Source organism: Etheostoma cragini, chromosome 16, assembly GCF_013103735.1.
Source record: "Etheostoma cragini isolate CJK2018 chromosome 16, CSU_Ecrag_1.0, whole genome shotgun sequence".
Taxonomy (NCBI): Eukaryota; Metazoa; Chordata; class Actinopteri; order Perciformes; family Percidae; genus Etheostoma; species Etheostoma cragini.
In genome coordinates, this window is record NC_048422.1 from 1,870,519 (window position 1) to 1,890,317 (window position 19,799).

The following is a 19,799-nucleotide window of genomic DNA, read 5'->3' on the forward strand; positions in this document are numbered from 1 at the left end:
CAGCAGGATGCAGCAGGCTTTAGCACGATGCAGCAGGGTACAGCAGGATGCAGCAGGGTTCAGCAGGATGCAGCAGGTTTCAGCAGGATGCAGCAGCGTTCAGTACGATGCAGCGGGGTTCAGCACGATGCAGCGGGGTTCAGCACGATGCAGCAGCGTTCAGCACAATGCAGCAGGGTTCAGCAGGATGCAGCAGGGTTCAACAGGATGCAGCAGGGTTCAGCAGGATGCAGCAGGGTTCAGCACGAGGCAGCAGGGTTCAGCAGGAGGCAGCAGGGTTCAGCAGGATGCAGCAGGGTTCAGCAGGATGCAGCAGGGTTCAGCAGGATGCAGCAGGACACAGCAGGGCACCGCAGAACGCAGCAGGGTGTAGTGCAGCAGGACCAAGGCGGCGGCTGCAACCACTATCTTGGTCCTAATCCAAGGAAATATGCTGGGAGAAAAGAAAACAGAAGGACTCCGGGCAGTAGGTTAGTAAGCAGCTTTTATATTTACATTTTATTGTTTTTGAATTGGAGGGATTAAAATTGCTATTTTTCTGATTTTAAGGCTTATTCTTTACAGAACACGTGTGGCTGAGGTTTAGAAGTCAGAGAGACTAAATCATTTCAGATTACATCACATTATCTTCTGTCTGTTTGTTAACACCAGCAGCAGATCATCTGCAGAGCATTTTAACAGCTACTCTGTAATAAAACAAGCTGATATATGGGTCTGTGGCTCTGTTGTTGCCCGTCAACCGGAAGGTTGGTGGTTCAATCCCTGGCCCGGCAGTCCCATGTTGAAATGTCCTTGGGCAAGACACTGAACCCCCAAGTTGCCCCAATGCTGCGCCATGTAAGTGTAAATGTGTGTGAGTGTTTATCTGATGAGCAGGTGGCCCCTTGTATGGCAGCCTCGGCCACAATTTGTGAATAGTTCCTTCACTATGTGAAAGTGCTGTGAGATCCTTAAGACTAGAAAAGCATTATATAAAATCTTTACATTTACTTTAATTAATCAGAATTTGACCTAACAGGTGAGTGTTCCTGTGACTTCCTGTTCACACTGAAGGCTGCAGACTGTCAAACTCCGTTTACCAACATTCAACCCTCCTATTGTACTCGGGTCAAATTGACCCGTTTTCCTATATCAATGTCCGTTTTAATTCCCTAAAATAACATAATTGAATCCACACAACAATCTTTGGCATGTACAAATCTCTACTTTCATTAATTTTGGCGCATCTTATTCAATTTTATAGCATGGTTTATTGAGTAAAAGTTGACATAGTCTGTGATTATCCATCAACATCCATTCCTTTAATTTTAGTCTCAATAATTCCTAATTTCTGCTTTTCTAACTCAAATATTAGGTATAATTTCCTGTGAGGTTTATTGACCATAAATTCCAAAGGTAACAGTGAGACTAAAGTTAATAAGCTAGTGTTACGTAGTGTTGAAAACATCAAAAGAAGTGACAAACATTGAAAAAAGGTTTTGAAAAAAGGGACGCAACGTAAGAAAAAGTTAAAAACATCGAGAAAAAAAGTTTTCAATCCTTAATTACAACAAATTTTACAAACCACCAAGATGCTATACAGTTTTTCTACTGTTTAAGGTAGCAATTTATTTCCATTCATCATCATGTCAAGAAGCGGAAACTAAATTGCTAAAAAAAATAGCATTTTTGCAAAATGAGTATTGTGATTTTAATTTATTCATAATAAATGGGGTTTCATTAAGGAGTATAAGTCCAGTTAAAATAGATTTGAGTGAAGTTTTCCTGCACAGTGCCTTATTTGTGATTTCAAGAAGGTGTTTGTGCAATTGGTCGAATGATTTGAGACAATTGAAAAAGTACGTGATGGTTTTTCATCTACATTTAGAGAAAAAGAATATCATTAAAAGCTGTGCCAAATATTGATGTTTGCATAACTGATTTTTCCTAAAAAATACTAAAAACCATACCTGGAATTCACAGTGAAGAAGAATTTATTTGCATTTTGTACTAAGAAACTTCTCACCAAAAGAGAGAACGGTAAAAATAAATACAGAGAGAAGAGCAGAACCAGTAGAATTTGAAGTTATAAAAATAAGTCAGTGAAACATTTCTTTTTACATATCTGTAGACACTGTCACTTTTTGTTATGACAATGATAAACTCAAAAAACAACAACATTGTAGTACACATTCCCAACAGCTAAAATACGAAAATGTCGTGTGATTTAAGTTCCTGTTTCCAAAAAAAAATACACCAACAAATGTAAACATTACAGATATCTGAATATTAAATTTATGCATTTGACAGACCTTCAAGCAGGGAATATGCAGAACAGGGCTGGGTTTAATATTCTCATAATAATAATCAGAAGGGAGAAGGGAGTTTTCCTTCAGCTTAACCCTCATGTTGTCCATGTTGTCCTTTCTTTTGCAGAAGAAACGGGCCGTTGAAATGAGCGCTGAAAATATCAACATTAAAAATATCAAAAAGCTTTGGCGAAAACATCCAAAAAAAAAAGCACCCACGACATTGAGAAACTGACAAAAAATGTCAGAAAAAATGCTAATTTTTACCGAGTAGTACTCGAGTCCGGTCTTGGACTCGAGTCCGGACTCTAGACTGATTTTCTATGGTCTCGGACTTGTCTCGTACTCGCTAGTATTTGGACACGGACTTGTCCCCGTCTCGGCCACTGGTCTTACCAGCTACGGCTTTTGGGCTTTTGGTCTCCACAGAGTCCAGGTGTCTTTATCATGTTGCTAATAATATTGGAGCGAAAGTCAAACCAAAAATGATTGTCTTGAAACGGTCATGCATGAGACCTTTCTTTCCTGTCTGGGACTCTGTCTTGACTTGGACTTGAACCTCTTTGGACTCGGTCTTGACTTGGACTCAGCAAGGTGGTCTTAACTACAGCCCTGCAATCTATTGTATATCTTGTCTGTCTCTTTCTCACTTTGCATTAACACACATTGTTCCCAAATGTATTTATATTTATTTTACTTCTGAGAGCTAAAACGTCTTATTCTAGTAAACATTCTTTATTATTTTTGTTAGATTCGATAAAATAAAATGTACAAGAAAAATACAATTAAAAAAGATGCTCATTAACGCCAAGTGGGAACTGAGATTTTCTTTTTGGTCTTCTTTACGGACAACTAAGATCTTATTCCTTAAAATCATATCTCATAAACAGATGCTGTATGTGAGAGGAACAGGAAGAACTATCAATACAGCAGCAAGACCCCTAAATACCTGAAACTGAACTCAAAAATCATCCTTTTCATTCTCTAAAATTGTTTTTTGCCCCGCACGTAATTGAAAAATACAGAACATTCAATCATTAAATCATACATTTCATTCTACAAAAATATAAATAATCTTACTTTTCTTAACTCTTTTTTTTTGTATATGAATCAAAAGCAGCTACAATCATATCCAAGGATCCCTCCTCTTAAGTGTACCGTGTAATATGTCAACAACGAGTGTGAAATATGTTCAAATACTGCAGATGAATGCGTTACACACGCAAAACCAAACGATGGAAAAACCCTCCTTATGATAAAAGAACAAAAAACAAAGCTTCAGCAAGTAACGCTGCGAAATCAGAGAAGTTTGTCAAATCTGCGAAGACCCAGCGATTCTTTGAGCGCGTGACTTTCTTTTCTAAAAAAAAGTGTGTCGGAGTTAAAAGCATCGGTTCTGGCTTGAAGGCCATTTTGGGGAATTGGAAATTCACATTCCAAAATATACATCAGACGGTTGAAACCTCATTTCAACAGCAACTACAAGAACACATTCAAAAACGTGACGGGTTACGTATGTAACCCTTGTTCTCCGAGATAGGGGAACGAGACACTGCGTCGGTGACGTCACTAAGGCGTTCCCACAGTGTCGTCACCGACGCAGTTCGAGTTCCCCTCGAAGGGGAACCATAACTTTAAGTCACTAGTAAGTTTTTAATCTTGTGCCTGTCAGCATCTGTCTGCACCAAAATGTTCGTTAACTTTCTTTGGCAAACAAGCCGAATATGATTGCATGTAATATTCTATGTAATAGAAAAGAAGAGAGATGATGTTCAACATGTCAAAAGAGGCATTTGACTTCAGTGGAAGGTGCAACGATGTGTCATACTTCCTAATTTTAGAGAATATATAGAGAAAAAAACTGTAGATCTCTATACCTCACGTTAGGCATGCACAATATTGCAAAAAAACGGACATTGCGAGAATTCTATTTTTCCTGCGATACATATTGCGATGTAAAAAAAGACCCTCATTTTAACAAGATGACATCAATAGTTCTATTTGAAAATAATTTATAATTCTCGACTACTGAGGTGTAAAAATGTGGAATTCTGTGTCCAAAAATTCAGGTAAATTGGTAATCTCTAAGATATTACATTTCAGAACTCCCATTCATTCATGTATGCTTCCTTTCTGGGAGTATGAATTTAGTATTGAGCAACTTGCATATGCCTGCTGTCTATGATTGTCCCACATGTAACCACGCCCTAACTGCCCCGTCAGTGTAAAGAATGGGTGGAGCTGGAGGTTTTACACTTTGGTGACGTTGTTTGTTAGTTGCTGCGGCGGATGATCGCCGTCTTCGTCGTCGATGCTCAGGTCCAATTTCAGGTTATCCAGAGTCTGACGGATCGTCAGCGTCTCCTTACGCCTGTTAGAGAGACGTAAAAGAGAGACATGAAGGGTTTAATTTGTCCATGAAAACAATGGAACTGTGACAGACTGTACGTTAACGTAGTGGCAACTAATATACTCCCCTCTCTGTCCTCCCTTTCCTGTCTTCAGCTGTTCTATCAAACAAAGGCCAAAAAAGTCCTAAAAAAACGACGTGTTACCATAGCAACCATACTGATGCCAAATTATGTGTCATTGAGAAAATATTCTATCCACGACAGAGCCATCATTCAGGTATTTCTACTTTTACAACTGTAGGGGGTGACTGTTAAATTTATATGTGTGTGTGCGTGTGTGCGTGTGTGTGTGTGTGTATAAAGCCAGCCTACACATGATTCACGGCCAAACTGTGAGGTAGGGCGCCATATAGAGACGCAAAGCTACATCACAGGTATACGTCATCATTGCTTCTGGTTGGTTTGTTGCGTTGCCAGCGGCAACAAAGTCGAACGTCAAATTGACCCATTTTCCTATATCAATGTTGTTTTTAACTACCCAAAACAACACACAATGCTCTTTGGCAAGTACAAATCTCTACTTTCAATCATTTTTGGGGCGTCTTATTCAGTTTTATAGCAATTTAAAAAAAAAAGAAAGAAAGTAGTGGATTTCAAAATAGTATTGAGTAAAAGTTGACATACTCCAGTCTGTGATTATGCATCAACATCCATTCCTTTAATTTTAGTTGAAATAATTCCTAATTTCTGCTTTTTTAACTAAAAAAGTAGCTTTAGTTTCCTAAAAATGACCATAAATAGTTAGTGTTACGTAGTGTGGAACGTTAAAAAAAAATGACTAACATTGAAAAAGGTTTTGAAAAAGGGGAAAAAAACATATGAAAAAGTTAAAAGCATTAATAAAACGTGTCCACAAAAGTGTGGATTTTCAATTTGGACATGAAGACAACACGAGGGTGAAATAATTTGAACTTTGAGCGCAGAGTGGTTTTACAGCAGATTGTGTGCAGGCGGCTTTGGCCTCTTTACACACTCTTGAAACTCCATGCTTTTCTTGCCTTAAAGTTTTATAAAAAAAAAAGTGATGCAGTTCCCACATACTTTGGCCCTCTTGGATGATCCTGAGGTCATTGAGAAGTTAAAACTCTAAATCTTTTGTTCCTTGTGTCAGTGTGATTCTAGACCTTACTGACACAGAGCTAAGGAGGTTAGAATAGAGAATTTCTACTTCTGTCCAAGTAAAGCATCTGTAAATTGATTAAAAAACACTACTCTAAGCATATTTGATGGGCTACACACAAAACTGGCACTGCATGAGCGTGTTTATGAAGATTTAATCCTGGCAATGTATGAGTGGAGAAAACGTTTTCTCTTAAAGTGGAGAAAACTGTCCCGCCAGCGGGACGGCGTCGTACTTTGTCTGCAGGTGCTGGTCGAGCAGCTGCTTCTGCAGCCGGCTGTTGGTCTCCCTCTCCTCGGCCAGCTCTCTCTGGGTGTGGCGGTACTGCGCCTCCCTCCTGCTCGTCTCCTCCTCCGCCTCGTTCAGCTGGCGCTTCAAAGAGCGCATCCGCTGGGTCATCTGGGGGACCAATCACAGAGCTACGCTTAGTTTGGACAGACAGGACTGGGCGGACATGTTAACAGTAACGTCTGAGGCACAAAAACACGTGGTCCTTGACATCAATGTATACATGTGACCACTTGATGCACACTGTTATTGCATTTTCCGACATTTTTGTCAATTTTCCGATGTTGTGGGTGTTTTTTTAAATGTTTTTTTCCGAAGTTATTTGATATTTTTAAGGTTGACATTTCTGAGTGCTCATTTCGAAGGTCCATTGTTTGTGATAAAAAACTGAAAACGGGTCAAATTTGACCCGAGGACAACATGAGGGTTAAATAAAAAACCTGGGACAAAGCCAACCAGCTTCGCGATGAATCCTGACCATAAAACATTTGATTTACATTTTTTGAAAACGACAACAAAAAGGAAAATGTACAAGACTATACAAGACTAGTACACAGTCTTGTTTATTTTCCTTTTTTGTGGTTTTCAAGATTTTTGAAAGAAAATATGCGATAAGGTTGCTGGATTGCGACAATGATATTACTTCTGATAAATATTAACCCTTATGTTGTCCTCGGGTTAAATTGACCCGTTTTCCTATATCAATGTTCTTTTTAATTCCCCAAAATAACATGATTGATTACACACAAAGCTCTTTGGAAAATAAAAATCTCCACTTTCATTAATTTTGGGGCGTCTTATTCAATTTTACAGCATTTTGAGAAATTAAATTAAAGTGTTGAGTGAATAATACTGAGTAAAAATTTACATATTCCATTCTGTGATTATCCATCACCATCCATGCCAATAATTTTAGTCTAAATAATTTCTAATTTCTGCTTTTCTAACTCAACATTAAGTATAATTTCCTATAAATGAGATTTAATGACTATAAATTCCAGAAATAACTGTAAAACTAAAGTTAATAAGTTAGTGTTGAAACGTCAAAAGAGTGAAAAACATTGAAAGAAAGCATCAAAAGTGTTGAAAAAAGAGACAAAAACGTAAGAAGGGTTAAGATTTAAGGCCATTTCTGCTGCTTTCAGCATTCTTCTAAAATACAAAATATTGCTCAAATAAATTCAGGATTTTAACTCAATCTCAAGTCAGACTTTAAACTCAATAAATGTTTTCATACGTGGCCCTGATCCTATCCGTGTAACTGAATATAAAAGGCATCCCAGAGCCCTGTTTGGGTCTCTAGTCTCTGAATGAGACACCGTTTGGGGAAGTGGGAAAACCAGAAGCTACTGCGGAAAAACACAGAGCACAAACGCAACACATCTGCTGCGCCATGTGCAGAGCAGAGCGCATCCATAAACCTGACGCTGCACAGCTTTTTCAGTCATTCATTCAAACCTTTATTTAACCAGGATAACCAGGCTTTTTACAGTGTGTGTGAGTCAGAACCATGGACTTGAAACAGTACAACACAGGAACTTCAAAGTAAAACCAGTAGTATTATGGTAGTATTACACTCCTAAACTTTGTGTGAATGGCATCAACGTATTTGACAGATTTGGCTATGATTCCTCCAAAAATGACACCTTTCATAGCTTTCCTGACGTAGAGACTGTTGTTAGGTGATAGCAACAAATAGAGCATGGTCAGTAGGTCTGCAAAATTCAGGGAAAAATACTAATCATTATTTTTTTAGCCTACAATTGATATCACGATTCTCTTCCAAAACAAATATCAACCAAGTACCAAACCTAGATTTTATTGTGGCACCTATAGGACATTGCTCATCACCACAAGCATGTTAGGGCTGTAAAACCTATTTTATTCTGTCGCTTTAAAACTCACAGAAGAAAGTAGAAGCGTTGGTGTTGTAGGCAGCTTGTAAAAGGTAAACTAGAATCAAAGTCAATAAAAAGTTAGCACTCCACCAATCAGATTGGTCGTTGAGTCCGACTGCCCGCCTTCCAATTCACACGACTTGATTAATATAGTACCACAACTGTTATTTGAGAAGAAAAAAAGAAGCTGTATTAAAATAAAACATAAAATGTAAAACTGACTTACAGACATTTACCCTCGTGTGTCTTCCCGTCAAAATTGAAAATTAACAATTTTTTGATGCTTTTTATTGTTTTTGTACACATTTTTGTCCCTTTTTTTTTGCACTTTTGACGGTTTTTATCAGTGTTTGTCACTTTTTTTGACGTTTCCAACACTACGTAATACTAACTTATTAATTTTAGTTTTACAGTTTTTGGGGGATTTATGGGCATTTATAGGAAATTATACCTAATGTTTGAGTAAGAAAGCATCTGTTTGCCAGACAGCAAAATTAGGAATTATTTAGACTGAAATTAAAGGAATGGATGTTGATGGATAAAAAGTATTGAATAAATGTTGACATATTCCAGTCTGATTGACTGGAATATGTCAACATTTATTCAATACTTTTTCAAAAACACTTCAATTTGTTTTACAAATGCTATCAAATTAGAGGTACAGATTTGTACTTGCTAAAAGAGCGTTGTGTGGAATCAATCATGTTATTTTTGGGGAATTTAAAAGAACATTGATAAAGGAAAACGGGTCAATTTGACCCGAGGATAACATATGGGTTAAAATCTTAATTCCAATATTTTAAACACATTAGCACAGGAGGAAACCAATCAGCATGATCTGCAGTACTGTACATGTGGGGCTTGTGTGTGTGTGTGTGTGTGTGTGTGTGTGTTACCAGGTCTTTCTGCTCTGTAGCTATCCGGTGTTCCTCTTCCATCTGATCGCTCAGCTCGTTGATCCTCCTCTCCAGTTTACTGATGGTGTTGGTCAGAACGGACTTGTTCCTGCAACGCAACGCAAACACATCAGCACATCTAGGATGACCAACAGCATTGACTTATGAAGTGAAGATGACAAAATACGGAGGCGCAAACTTTCTGACTGACCGCGACAATTTAGTAGATATGTGATTTTAACATGAAAAGCCAAACTACAAGAAATGATATGTATACTGAACAAAATTAGGAACGCAACACTTTTGTTTTAGTCCCATTTTTCATAAGCTGAACTCAAAGATCTAAGACTTGTTCTACATACACAAAAGGATTATTTCTCTCAAATGTTGTTGACAAATCTGTCAAAATCCGTGTTAGTGAGCACTTCTCCTTTGCCGATACAATCCATCCACCTCACAGGTGTGGCCTATCAAGACGCCAACTAGACAGCAGGATTATTGCAGAGGTGTGCAAAAGTCAGTTATATGACGAAATGCAGTCAGGTCGAGAGAGAGAGGAGAGAGGAGAAAGAGAGAGAGAGAGAGATGAACCCTAACCCTGGATTATCTTAGAAAGTCTTAGACCTTTGAATTCCGATCATGAAAAATGGGGGCAAAAACAACAGTGTTGCGTTTATAATTTTGTTCAGTGTACATGCTATATTAATGCAATTTATCACGTGGTTACCATGGTTAAACGCGTGCACATCCGTACAGTAAGGGAACAATTCCTGATACATCGGACAGTTCAAACCAGAAGTGTGTAGAGTTTGTGTCCTACACGGTGTTAAAGCAGTTCCTAATTAAAAAGGGAGTGAAGCGCGGAGACCACACAGTGCCTACCCGACCACACAGCGACTACCCGCCCACAATGTCACATGTTGTCTTGTTCATGCCTACGTCCGGTATGTCGCACCACACCTGCTGACGGTGTGGGCACGGAGGTTAGCTTAAAAAAGGGGAATGGGACGGACCTCTCCTCTGTCCTCAGAGCGTTCTCCAGCTCTTTGACCCTGCTCTCCGCCCGGGAGACGACGTCCTCCTGCACCTTGGAGCTGTGGAGCTCCTCCACCTCCAGACGCAGATCACGCAGCTACACAGCGAGAGAGGGAGGGAGGGAGGGAGGGAGGGAGGGGGAGAGAGAGAGAGAGAGAGAGAGAGAGAGAGAGAGAGAGAGAGAGAGAGAGAGAGATTTATTTGAGTTAACAAGCACTTGATTTCGCTTGGTTCCTCTATTGTTGATTATTTACATACTGAAACTTCTAAAACCATGTTCTTGACTGTCCACCAGACCATTACCATATTATATTATATTATATACAATATTATATTTTACATCTGTGTGCAGAGCAGTACAGAAATGTCAAAGATACAGAAGTCTCCTATGCAAAGTTTGTCCAACAGAGCACACAGCCAAGTAGATTTTACAATAATAATAATAATAATAATAAAATGTATGGCATGGTCATTTCAAAAGAAATCTGGTTAGTGAATATTTTTCTGATTTAAAAAAAGCAACAAAAAACTTGTATATCAGTATCTCAATGTATTAAATCAGAGAATCAGAATATCAGATGGTATTGAGAAAGAGGACCTAATGTAGGCTGAATTAACTGAACACAACACACACAAACACAGACGCGCGCACACACACACACACACACACACACACACACACACACACACACACACACACACACACACACACACACACACACACACCTGTCTCTCCATGGCGGCCTTATCAGTTTCCAGCTGGTCGTTGAGATCTTTCTCCTGAATCAGCTTCAGCTGCAGCTGCTCGGTCTGACAGAAAACGCACACACGTCTTAATAACTACCCAAACATAGTCACTCAAATTGATAGGATGGATTTTAAGCATTTGACAAACTGATTTTTTCAGTTAGTTCACTTCTCCCGGTTTCCAGTGTGTGTTTACCTGTTCGATACTTCTCTTGTGTTTCGCGGCCCATCGCTGCTCGCTCTCATGCAGCTCCTCCAGATCACTCTCCAGGTCGATCATCTTCTCCTTGAAGAAGAAGAAGAAGAAGAGTTAAAAACTAACAACTTTTTTTCATGCAGCTACTGGTCTGAGGTCAACTGTCTGTCATCAGCAGAACACATTCAGGTCATTTCAAAATGGCACAGATTAAGTATCTTCAGAAATAGAGGCATGATGAATATTTGGGTTTATGGAATTAGCACGCTGATTGCTAAACAGGATTTGCATGATTAATGCCTCATTAACCCCAAACTCTGATGGTTTACATGACTGATTTATTCAAATGGACATCTCTGTTTGAATCATTAGGTCATCATGTGTGCAAACACACTGTGGATACTGTTTATTCTGCAGCTGGAAATAGAAACGTAAAAGAAGAAACATCCAGGAAATGAAAAAGCTGTGTTTTTGTTAATGAATTACACCCAATCTTAAATAAATATTTATCTTGTAGATTCTTTTTTTGTCACTTTCAGCTTGGTTAGCGGTCTAAAAATCCCATACAGGTTGACACTAATGTATAGTTTTGTGTTGATGCTGCTCATAGAGTAGCTGAGATATCGATTACAGTTGAATGTATTTAAAGAAAAAGTCTGATATTTTTATATTCTATATACAGTCTGTACAAACTGCATGAAGAGCCCAAAATATGAATGTAATAAGCATATAAAAACCGTAGACTACAAATAATAGACCTAACAGCAGTGACGTCACCCATTGGTTTGTGGACCGCCGTTCTGAAAAGTCGAGTTTGGTCATTTTGCCGTCACAGTATTTGGCATAAATCACACATCATTATTAATATTATTGTTATTTTTTTAACCTGAGCCTGTTTGACTTGCTTGGCCAGGTCGTCTTTGGCCTGGTTGGTGCTGTGCAGCTCCATGCGGAGGTCCTCCACCATCCTCTCCGCCTGCTTACACTGCAGCTGGATCCTCTCTCTCAGCTGGATCTCCTCCTCCAGCGTCTGCTCCTTATCAATCAGCTTTCCAGAGACCTACAGACACACACACACACACACACACACACACACACACACACACACACACACACACACACACACACACACACACACACACACACACACACACACACACACACACACGGAACTGATCAGGACTCAGTGCACATGCGGCGGTGGGAGTATCACTCAGGGCCCAATTGTGTGATGTCCTGTTGGGTTTTTTAACGACCCCCCCCCCCCATATAGCACAAGTACTCTACACTTTATATTTCACGATTATTGCTTTCCGCCAAATCATTTATCGATCTTGACATTTTCGAATGCAAGGGAAGGCATCTACGTTTCCAGGAGAACGGGAAAAAGAAAGAGAAAAAGAGACTTTGTTGTTGCCTGGAAACAGTCGCTGATCCACTAAATCCGGGGCGGTTCAGTGCCTGGTTTGGTGGTTTTGGTGTTCTTTCTTGTGGCAGCGATAGAGACAGTGGTGTTTCCCGTTTCCTATTCGGGACTCTCACACCGTGTCAAAACACACCGACAAGTCTGATCGGCAATTGATTATTTTAGTGAGAACTACAAATAACTAATGTTAGGGAAGTATGTTAATGTTTTGTAACATAATATTTTTTAAATATACTGTATATATCAGCTGATATATCGGCATATTGGATTTTTAAATATATATACCAAATATTTGTATCGGTATCAGCCTTAAAAAACCTTTATCGGTCGGGTACTAATATTGACGTTGTTCCGCTTTAGGGATTGTTCAGGTGACATTGGAAATTCCAACGAATGTCCATCTTCTTAGGCCGGATGTCCGTCCCCTTCCTCTTTTCCTTTGTTGCCGTTTTAACCTCCGGTGGATTTCTGGGGACTATGGTTACCTGGTCCTCAGATCTCTGCAGGGTAAATCCAGACAGCTAGCTAGACTATCTGTCCAATCTGAGGACTATGGTTACCTGGTCCTCAGATCTCTGCAGGGTAAATCCAGACAGCTAGCTAGACTATCTGTCCAATCTGAGGACTATGGTTACCTGGTCCTCAGATCTCTGCAGGGTAAATCCAGACAGCTAGCTAGACTATCTGTCCAATCTGAGGACTATGGTTACCTGGTCCTCAGATCTCTGCAGGGTAAATCCAGACAGCTAGCTAGACTATCTGTCCAATCTGAGGACTATGGTTACCTGGTCAACAGATCTCCGCAGGGTAAATCCAGACAGCTAGCTAGACTATCCGTCCAATCTGAGGACTATGGTGACCTGGTCATGGGATCTCTGCAGAGTAAATCCAGACAGCTAGCTAGACTATCTGTCCAATCTGTGGACTATGGTTACCTGGTCCTCAGATCTCTGCAGGGTAAATCCAGACAGCTAGCTAGACTGTCTGTCCAATCTGAGGACTATGGTTACCTGGTCCTCAGATCTCTGCAGGGTAAATCCAGACAGCTAGCTAGACTATCTGTCCAATCTGAGGACTATGGTTACCTGGTCCTGGGATCTCTGCAGGGTAAATCCAGACAGCTAGCTAGACTGTCCAGTTGGAGACCTACCTTTGAACGTAAACATGTTAAACCAAAACAACTTCCTTCCCGAGGCTATATTCAAAGCCACCATACCTGCGAGCGCTTACCGCCAGCCAAAACGATTGCCATCGGTTTGAAGAGATGCCCACAATCCCGGAATGGTTTGTGCTATAACCAGACCTTCCTATGCAGTGCTAAGGAGGAAGGCCTTGCAATCCAAATTTTGAATCTCAAAATAGAAAATCAAATACTTACTCGACCAATATCAAAACAGTAGAACATAACTGGGTCCAGTCCGTTTTAATAGCCTAATATTTAGCATGTCAGTGTGAAATGACTGGTACTGGATCAGTGGGCGTACCTCTCCCTGCAGTCTGCTGACGAGCAGCTGCAGTCTCTGCAGCTCCTGCTCCTTCTCCAGCAGAGACTCCTCCAGCTCCTCCACCCGCTGCTGCCCGTCGTCCCGCAGCTTCTGCTGCAGGCTCAGCTCGGCTGTAGCCTGCGTGGAGATCTGCAGAGCCTCCGCCAGCTGCACACACACATATACATTTGTAGGTACATACACACATTTGGGCTTATCTGGCTTTAATAGGGAAGCTCCAAATAAGTATCATATTAGCATCATATAGGAGGGTTTTGGTATTTAGGATGTTCGTTAGCCTATTTTTGGTGTACAGAGGATGTTTGGACTCAAGTAAGGAACCTCATAACCACCAGGAATATTTGGAGTTCTAATTTCACTATCACATGGCTAATTGTTTAAGGGGTATTGGTATATAACAAAAAATTAATAATCTCAATAAAAGAGCTCTAGATGTCTTACATTTTGGATATCGCAGTATGTGTTGTCTTTTCCGGGTTTTAAAGGCTATATTACAGTAAAGTGATTTTATTTTCCAATATATATTTTACAATAGCCAACCCTACAATCGATATATTTGGTAAAAGAATTCCGCAATATTTGATTTTCTGCATGTTGCCCATCACACATCAGAGCACATTGGCCTTTTTAAATAGTGTCCCCCAAGATGAATTTTTATCCATTCGTTTGGTTTATGGTATCTGTTTATGTAAACAAAAACCTTTAAATACTAAATTAAAAAAAATCTGAATAAAGGCTGGTTCATGGCCAAAAGAACGAGATCCAGGGTACAAGCGGCCGGAATGGGTTTCCTTAGGAGGGGGGGCTGGCGTCTCCCTTAGAGATAGGGTGAGAAGCTCAGTCATCCGAGAGGAGCTCGGAGTAGAGTCGCTGCTCCTTCGCGTCGAAAGGAGCCAGTTGAGGTGATTCGGGCGTCTGGGGAGGATGCCTCCTGGACGCCTCCCTAGGGAGGTGGTCCAGGCACGTCCAGCTGAGAAGAGGCCTCGGGGAAGACCCAGGACTAGGTGGAGAGATTTATCTCACGAATGGAATTTGTTTTGGTTTATTTTAAGAGTGAAATGTGACAGATCACGGAAATAAGGTATTACATTTGCATGCATAATCAGAAGAATAGAGAGTGTGTTGATTTGGTACTTCTCCAGTAAGTTTGTTCCAATCACGCATAGGAGTAAGAGTGAACTTAGGTTTAAACAGACTCAGGAAAGTTTACTGTAAAAGTCTAGTGAGAGCATCTCTGTCTCTGTACCTCTGTCTCCAGTCTGAGGATGGAGCTGTTGAGATCAGACGACCTCTTTTCTCTGGTCTCTCTTTCCATCTCCATCTCCTCCAGCTGTCTCTCTGCCAGCCACAACTTCTCAGACAGCGTCTTGGCGTGCTGCGTCTGCTTCTCTAGGTTCTCCTGAACACCACACACACACACACAGACAGGTGCAGGTTTTTGTTTATTGTGTGAAGAATGAGAGGAAATATGGGAGAAGAGAGCGTTTTTCGGGGGGATTTTAGAAGCTGCTGTTTACCTCAGTGTCCTGGATCTTGTTTTTGAGGGACTGCTGAAGATAATTGAAGGCGTACTCCTGGGTGTTGGCCTCCACCATCATTTCCCGGGCCTGCTTCACCTCAATCTGCACAAGGAAAGAGTCAGTCATGCAAACACGTGGATAACAAGAGCATAATTCTATCCATATCTATCCATCCAGCCACCCATCTGCTCACACCTCCATCTCTCGGTATCTCTCGCCCATTGATTGGCTCTCTCTGTCCATCTCTATCATCTGCTCTCTCATCCTTTTCATCTCGTTGGTCAGCTGAGTGTTGGTCCTCAGCAGGTCCTCGTTGTTCACCAGCAAGCCGCGCATCTCAAACCTTCACAGAGACAGTAATCAGACTACAATGTCATCTCAAACTTTCACACAGAGACAGTTATCAGACTACGATGTCATCTCAAACCTTCACAGAGACAGTCATCGGACTACGATGTCATCTCAAACCTTCACAGAGACAGTCATCGGACTACGATGTCATCTCAAACCTTCACAGAGACAGTTATCGGACTACAATGTCATCTCAAACTTTCACACAGAGACAGTTGTCTGACTGGGATGTGTCAAACTCTAGCTTTACACTGATGGGCTGCTGACATTGCACGCATAACGTATGCAGAGTGGATTTTCCAACACCAGCTTCCACTATAATCAATGAAACTGGTCACACTGGGCATGAGAGCAGCGTGTAGTGGTGCGTATGCTTCTTGAAGATCTGCTCCGCAAGCATAAAAATAACACTCTTCTATTTATATTTATTACGCGAGATGTGTGTGGCCCACCCAGAAATAGATCATAAAGTGTCTATCATTCTTTTAAATTAAACTACAGATAGACCGAGGTGAAATAAGAAGAGAAGCCAGATCTAAATGGCTTGTTGAATCTCATGTTTTTTTTTAAATAAATTTCATCCCATAAATACTGACTGGACAGTCTTATTTAGACGTTTGTGGGCTGGTAGGTACTCTACATATCCACATAGTGTGTACATATTTCTGGATATGTAGAAAATCAATTGTTTTGCATGACATGTCCCCTTAAAAACCTGAATCCTGTTGTCACGGTGCTGCGGTGAAGTACAGGTGAACTAAGGGTGTGGTCACTACACTGTGACATCACTTGGGGGTGTGGTCACAAGTGCAAAAAGACTTAATTCCAATAAGAAAAGCCCAGTCAAATGATTTACAGCTTAGTGTTAAAGGTGCCCTGCCACAAGCATTTCAGGACTTTGTGGTAATGTCTGAAGTTCCACCATGGACTCTGTAACCTGGCTACCGTGGTTACCTTGTTTCAAGCCATTCAAGCGTGGTATAGAAAGACTGCAGGAAGACTCAGCTCCACTTGGGCCAGTTCTCAGTCCTATTCAACCAGCGAAGCTGCTTGACTGTGATTGGCTATCAGCATCCATTACCCAGCTCATGAATAGTAAAGATCTCAGGGGAGATGACATCAGACTGGGCAGCTGTTGTGATTGGCCTGATTTCTCCACTTATTTCATTTCAGTGTCTAGAACTGACAGAGGAGGTAGCAGTTCATCTTCACATTCACCACATAACACACACACACACACACACACACACACACACACACACACGGACCTAACATATTTCAAGAAACGCTAGTTAAAACGATTTTCCATGGCAGGGCAGTATTTAAGATGGAAAGCATCATTGTACCAACCTCTTCTGGTTAAAGGTTTCCAATGTGCCACACAACCACACACCCACCATTGACCAAACCTGGAGTCCACCTTACAATACTGCACGGACAAAGCCTCAAACACACGTTTCTCAGCTTATGTTAAGGTATTCTTTAAAGAAAAAGTTGAAGGAAAGCAGAAAAAAAAAGCAAGCAAGCAAAGAAAAATCCCGACTGACCTTATTTGGTTCCTCTCCTTCTCCATCTCCACACTCTCTGCCTCCAGGAACTGGTTACGCTGTAGACCACACACACACACACACACACACACACACACACACACACACACACACACACACACACACACACACACACACACACAGACACAAAAAATCCAAATATTCTCTTACTTGTGGTAACAAACTTTATTCTAACAGCAGAATTACATGTAAATGTGCGAAAATCCCGATTGTTTGCTGCCTTGGCTCCTAAATGGTGGACCAAGCTCCCCATTGACATCAATGCTGAACAGCTGAAAGTCTACACCTCTTCCCCCCCACAGGCTAAAAACACATCTCTTCTGACTGCACCTTAACTAAGAGGATGATGGACGAATAAATAAAAATTCCACTTTGTAGTTTTGAAGCTATGTACTTTTGCTATGTGATTCTTGCTGTACTCTTTTAGCTTCATGGATAAATGCACCTACGCACTTTGAATGCACTCTGGATACGCTAAATTAAATATAATGTAATGTAATGTATGAACCCCAAAGTGAATCAGGTGAGGCCTACCTTTTGGCAGGCGTCCAGCTGTTTGGTCAACTCCTCTATGTAGTCTTTTTTATTAGGCGCCCCCAGAGTGGCAGAGCGCATGCTGTAGTGGGTCGGCGCCACCTGAAGCTGCAAAATAGACGATTAATCATCGTAAAAACGTCAAAGTGTTACCATGACGAAAGCGTGTGTGACATTACGTACTGTGTTGTTAACCTCGGCCCTCCTCTTCACCAGAGTGTCGTAGGCGGAGAATCGGGGGCGGGGGTTGATGAGGGCGGATGTGGCCATGCCCACTGGACTGGTGCTGCGACTGTTGTAGCTGTACAGGTTCATCTCCGAGGTGGCAGGAGACAGTCCCTGAAGATGGAGGAGGATGAGGGGGACACAGAAGAGGCTCAGTACCCAGCTACAGTTAGCCTCTGGAGACTGGGACCTTTTTCAAATGCATGCTTTTTGATTTCATTTTGGGAAAAAACATTGGTTTCAGTTCAAATTTGGAGCATTTAAAGGGCATTCTAAAACCTAAATAACTAAAAGAAAGAAATAATCCATATAAGATATAGAAAATAAGAAAGGTTTGTCCATTACAAACCTTGAACTCAGACATTCGGAGCAAGGGGTTGTAATCCATGGAGGTGGCCGTGGCGTACGGACTGTTGAACACCCTGGGGGGGCTGTCAACTACACCCCACTGTAGAAATCAAACAACAGTGGGGTTATACCTCCAATCAATGAGAAGAGAGAGAGAGACAAGACAAATAGACAGAAAAGACAACAATCAAAGTGAGGCAGAAGTGTAGATCCAGCAGAGACAATGCAGTAAACGGCTATATTTAGGAAAACATTGGCATGAACCCTGTTAATATTAGATATTTAACATGGTTTCAGGAAGTTTCCTCACTGATATTCATGTAACATTTAAATCAGCATCAACGATTTAAAATGCAATATTCAAATAGATGTGAACACGGGATGGAGAGGCATGTTAAGCTTTTAACACATAAAGGGACGCAGGATTACACTTATCATAGATATGTATTATATTACAAAGGATTTAAGTGGAAAATTACAGACAAATTGTGCATACTGAACAACAAATACTAGTATTAATTACTGTAATATAAACATGTCAAATAAGGTGTAGTAGATTTGATTTAATGTAACTTAGTCATTGTGTAATATAATTCAGACTTTCTCAACCAAATCTGTCTTTATTAATATTATTAATATTATAGGATGTGGGTTTTGTCCAGGAGATGGCACTGTTCCATAACTGGAAAAAAACAATTATTAGTAATATACCAATGCTGCTTAAGTATCAATTGGGCAGAATTATGGCATTGTATAGATTTGTATGTAAGTGAATCAGTTTAGTTAATTGCAGTAGTTGGAAAGATGCATGCTAGATAAACTACTGCTGGATTTTTTGGCATTTCCTGTAGTTTAATCATGTCATATTGCAAAGCTTATTAAAAATTGTTTTAGATTTAATCAGACTCCGGATAAGAGTTTATATAGAAACACTGCTTTTGGTGGTCTTGAGGATTTGGAGATCCAAAAATGAGGTTAAATACAAGACAAGACAACTGTGATAAACCTGGATGTTAAAGTTTAAAAATATATATATATTTTTTTTTTTATTCTGCCAGTGCAGTGATAGTATCCGTTTTTTGGACAAGACAGAACACAATTGCTGCACCAGAATGGAAGAGAATGATAATGTACATTGCATTTTACCAGAAAATCTCTTCACTGGCTTTAAGAAAATTTGACTTTTAAGTGTCAATAATATCAACGATAATAACAATAATAATGATATGACAATAACCTTATCTCTGTGCTTTCTTCAGGAGATGACACTGTTAAATAAATGGTTATGTGTTTCTGGACTCTCAGATATCTGATTATCATAAAAGATGGCTCTAATCTGCCTGACTGGAATCTCACACTGTCACTCAATCTCTCTCTCACACACACACACACACACACACACACACTCATACTCACTCACTCTCTCTCACACACACACACACA

The 19,799-nt window shown here is 40.4% G+C and overlaps 1 protein-coding gene across 1 annotated transcript in view; it reads right to left on the reverse strand.

Moving 5' to 3' along the window:
• Window positions 1-4,481: 4,481 nt before the first annotated feature.
• LOC117959366 (cingulin-like protein 1) overlaps window positions 4,482-19,799 on the reverse strand; it is a 73,782-nt gene continuing 58,464 nt past the window's right edge. Inside the window, exons 9-23 of the mRNA XM_034896458.1 lie at window positions 18,355-18,456; window positions 17,967-18,122; window positions 17,784-17,885; window positions 17,229-17,287; window positions 15,526-15,673; window positions 15,328-15,432; window positions 15,057-15,209; window positions 13,790-13,957; window positions 11,766-11,939; window positions 10,880-10,969; window positions 10,663-10,746; window positions 9,915-10,033; window positions 8,902-9,010; window positions 6,055-6,218; window positions 4,482-4,659 (exon numbers count right to left, since the gene is read on the reverse strand). Coding sequence (XP_034752349.1) covers window positions 4,539-4,659; window positions 6,055-6,218; window positions 8,902-9,010; window positions 9,915-10,033; window positions 10,663-10,746; window positions 10,880-10,969; window positions 11,766-11,939; window positions 13,790-13,957; window positions 15,057-15,209; window positions 15,328-15,432; window positions 15,526-15,673; window positions 17,229-17,287; window positions 17,784-17,885; window positions 17,967-18,122; window positions 18,355-18,456 — 1,854 coding nt within the window. The 3' untranslated portion in view covers window positions 4,482-4,538. The remainder of the gene's footprint in view (window positions 4,660-6,054; window positions 6,219-8,901; window positions 9,011-9,914; window positions 10,034-10,662; window positions 10,747-10,879; window positions 10,970-11,765; window positions 11,940-13,789; window positions 13,958-15,056; window positions 15,210-15,327; window positions 15,433-15,525; window positions 15,674-17,228; window positions 17,288-17,783; window positions 17,886-17,966; window positions 18,123-18,354; window positions 18,457-19,799) is intronic.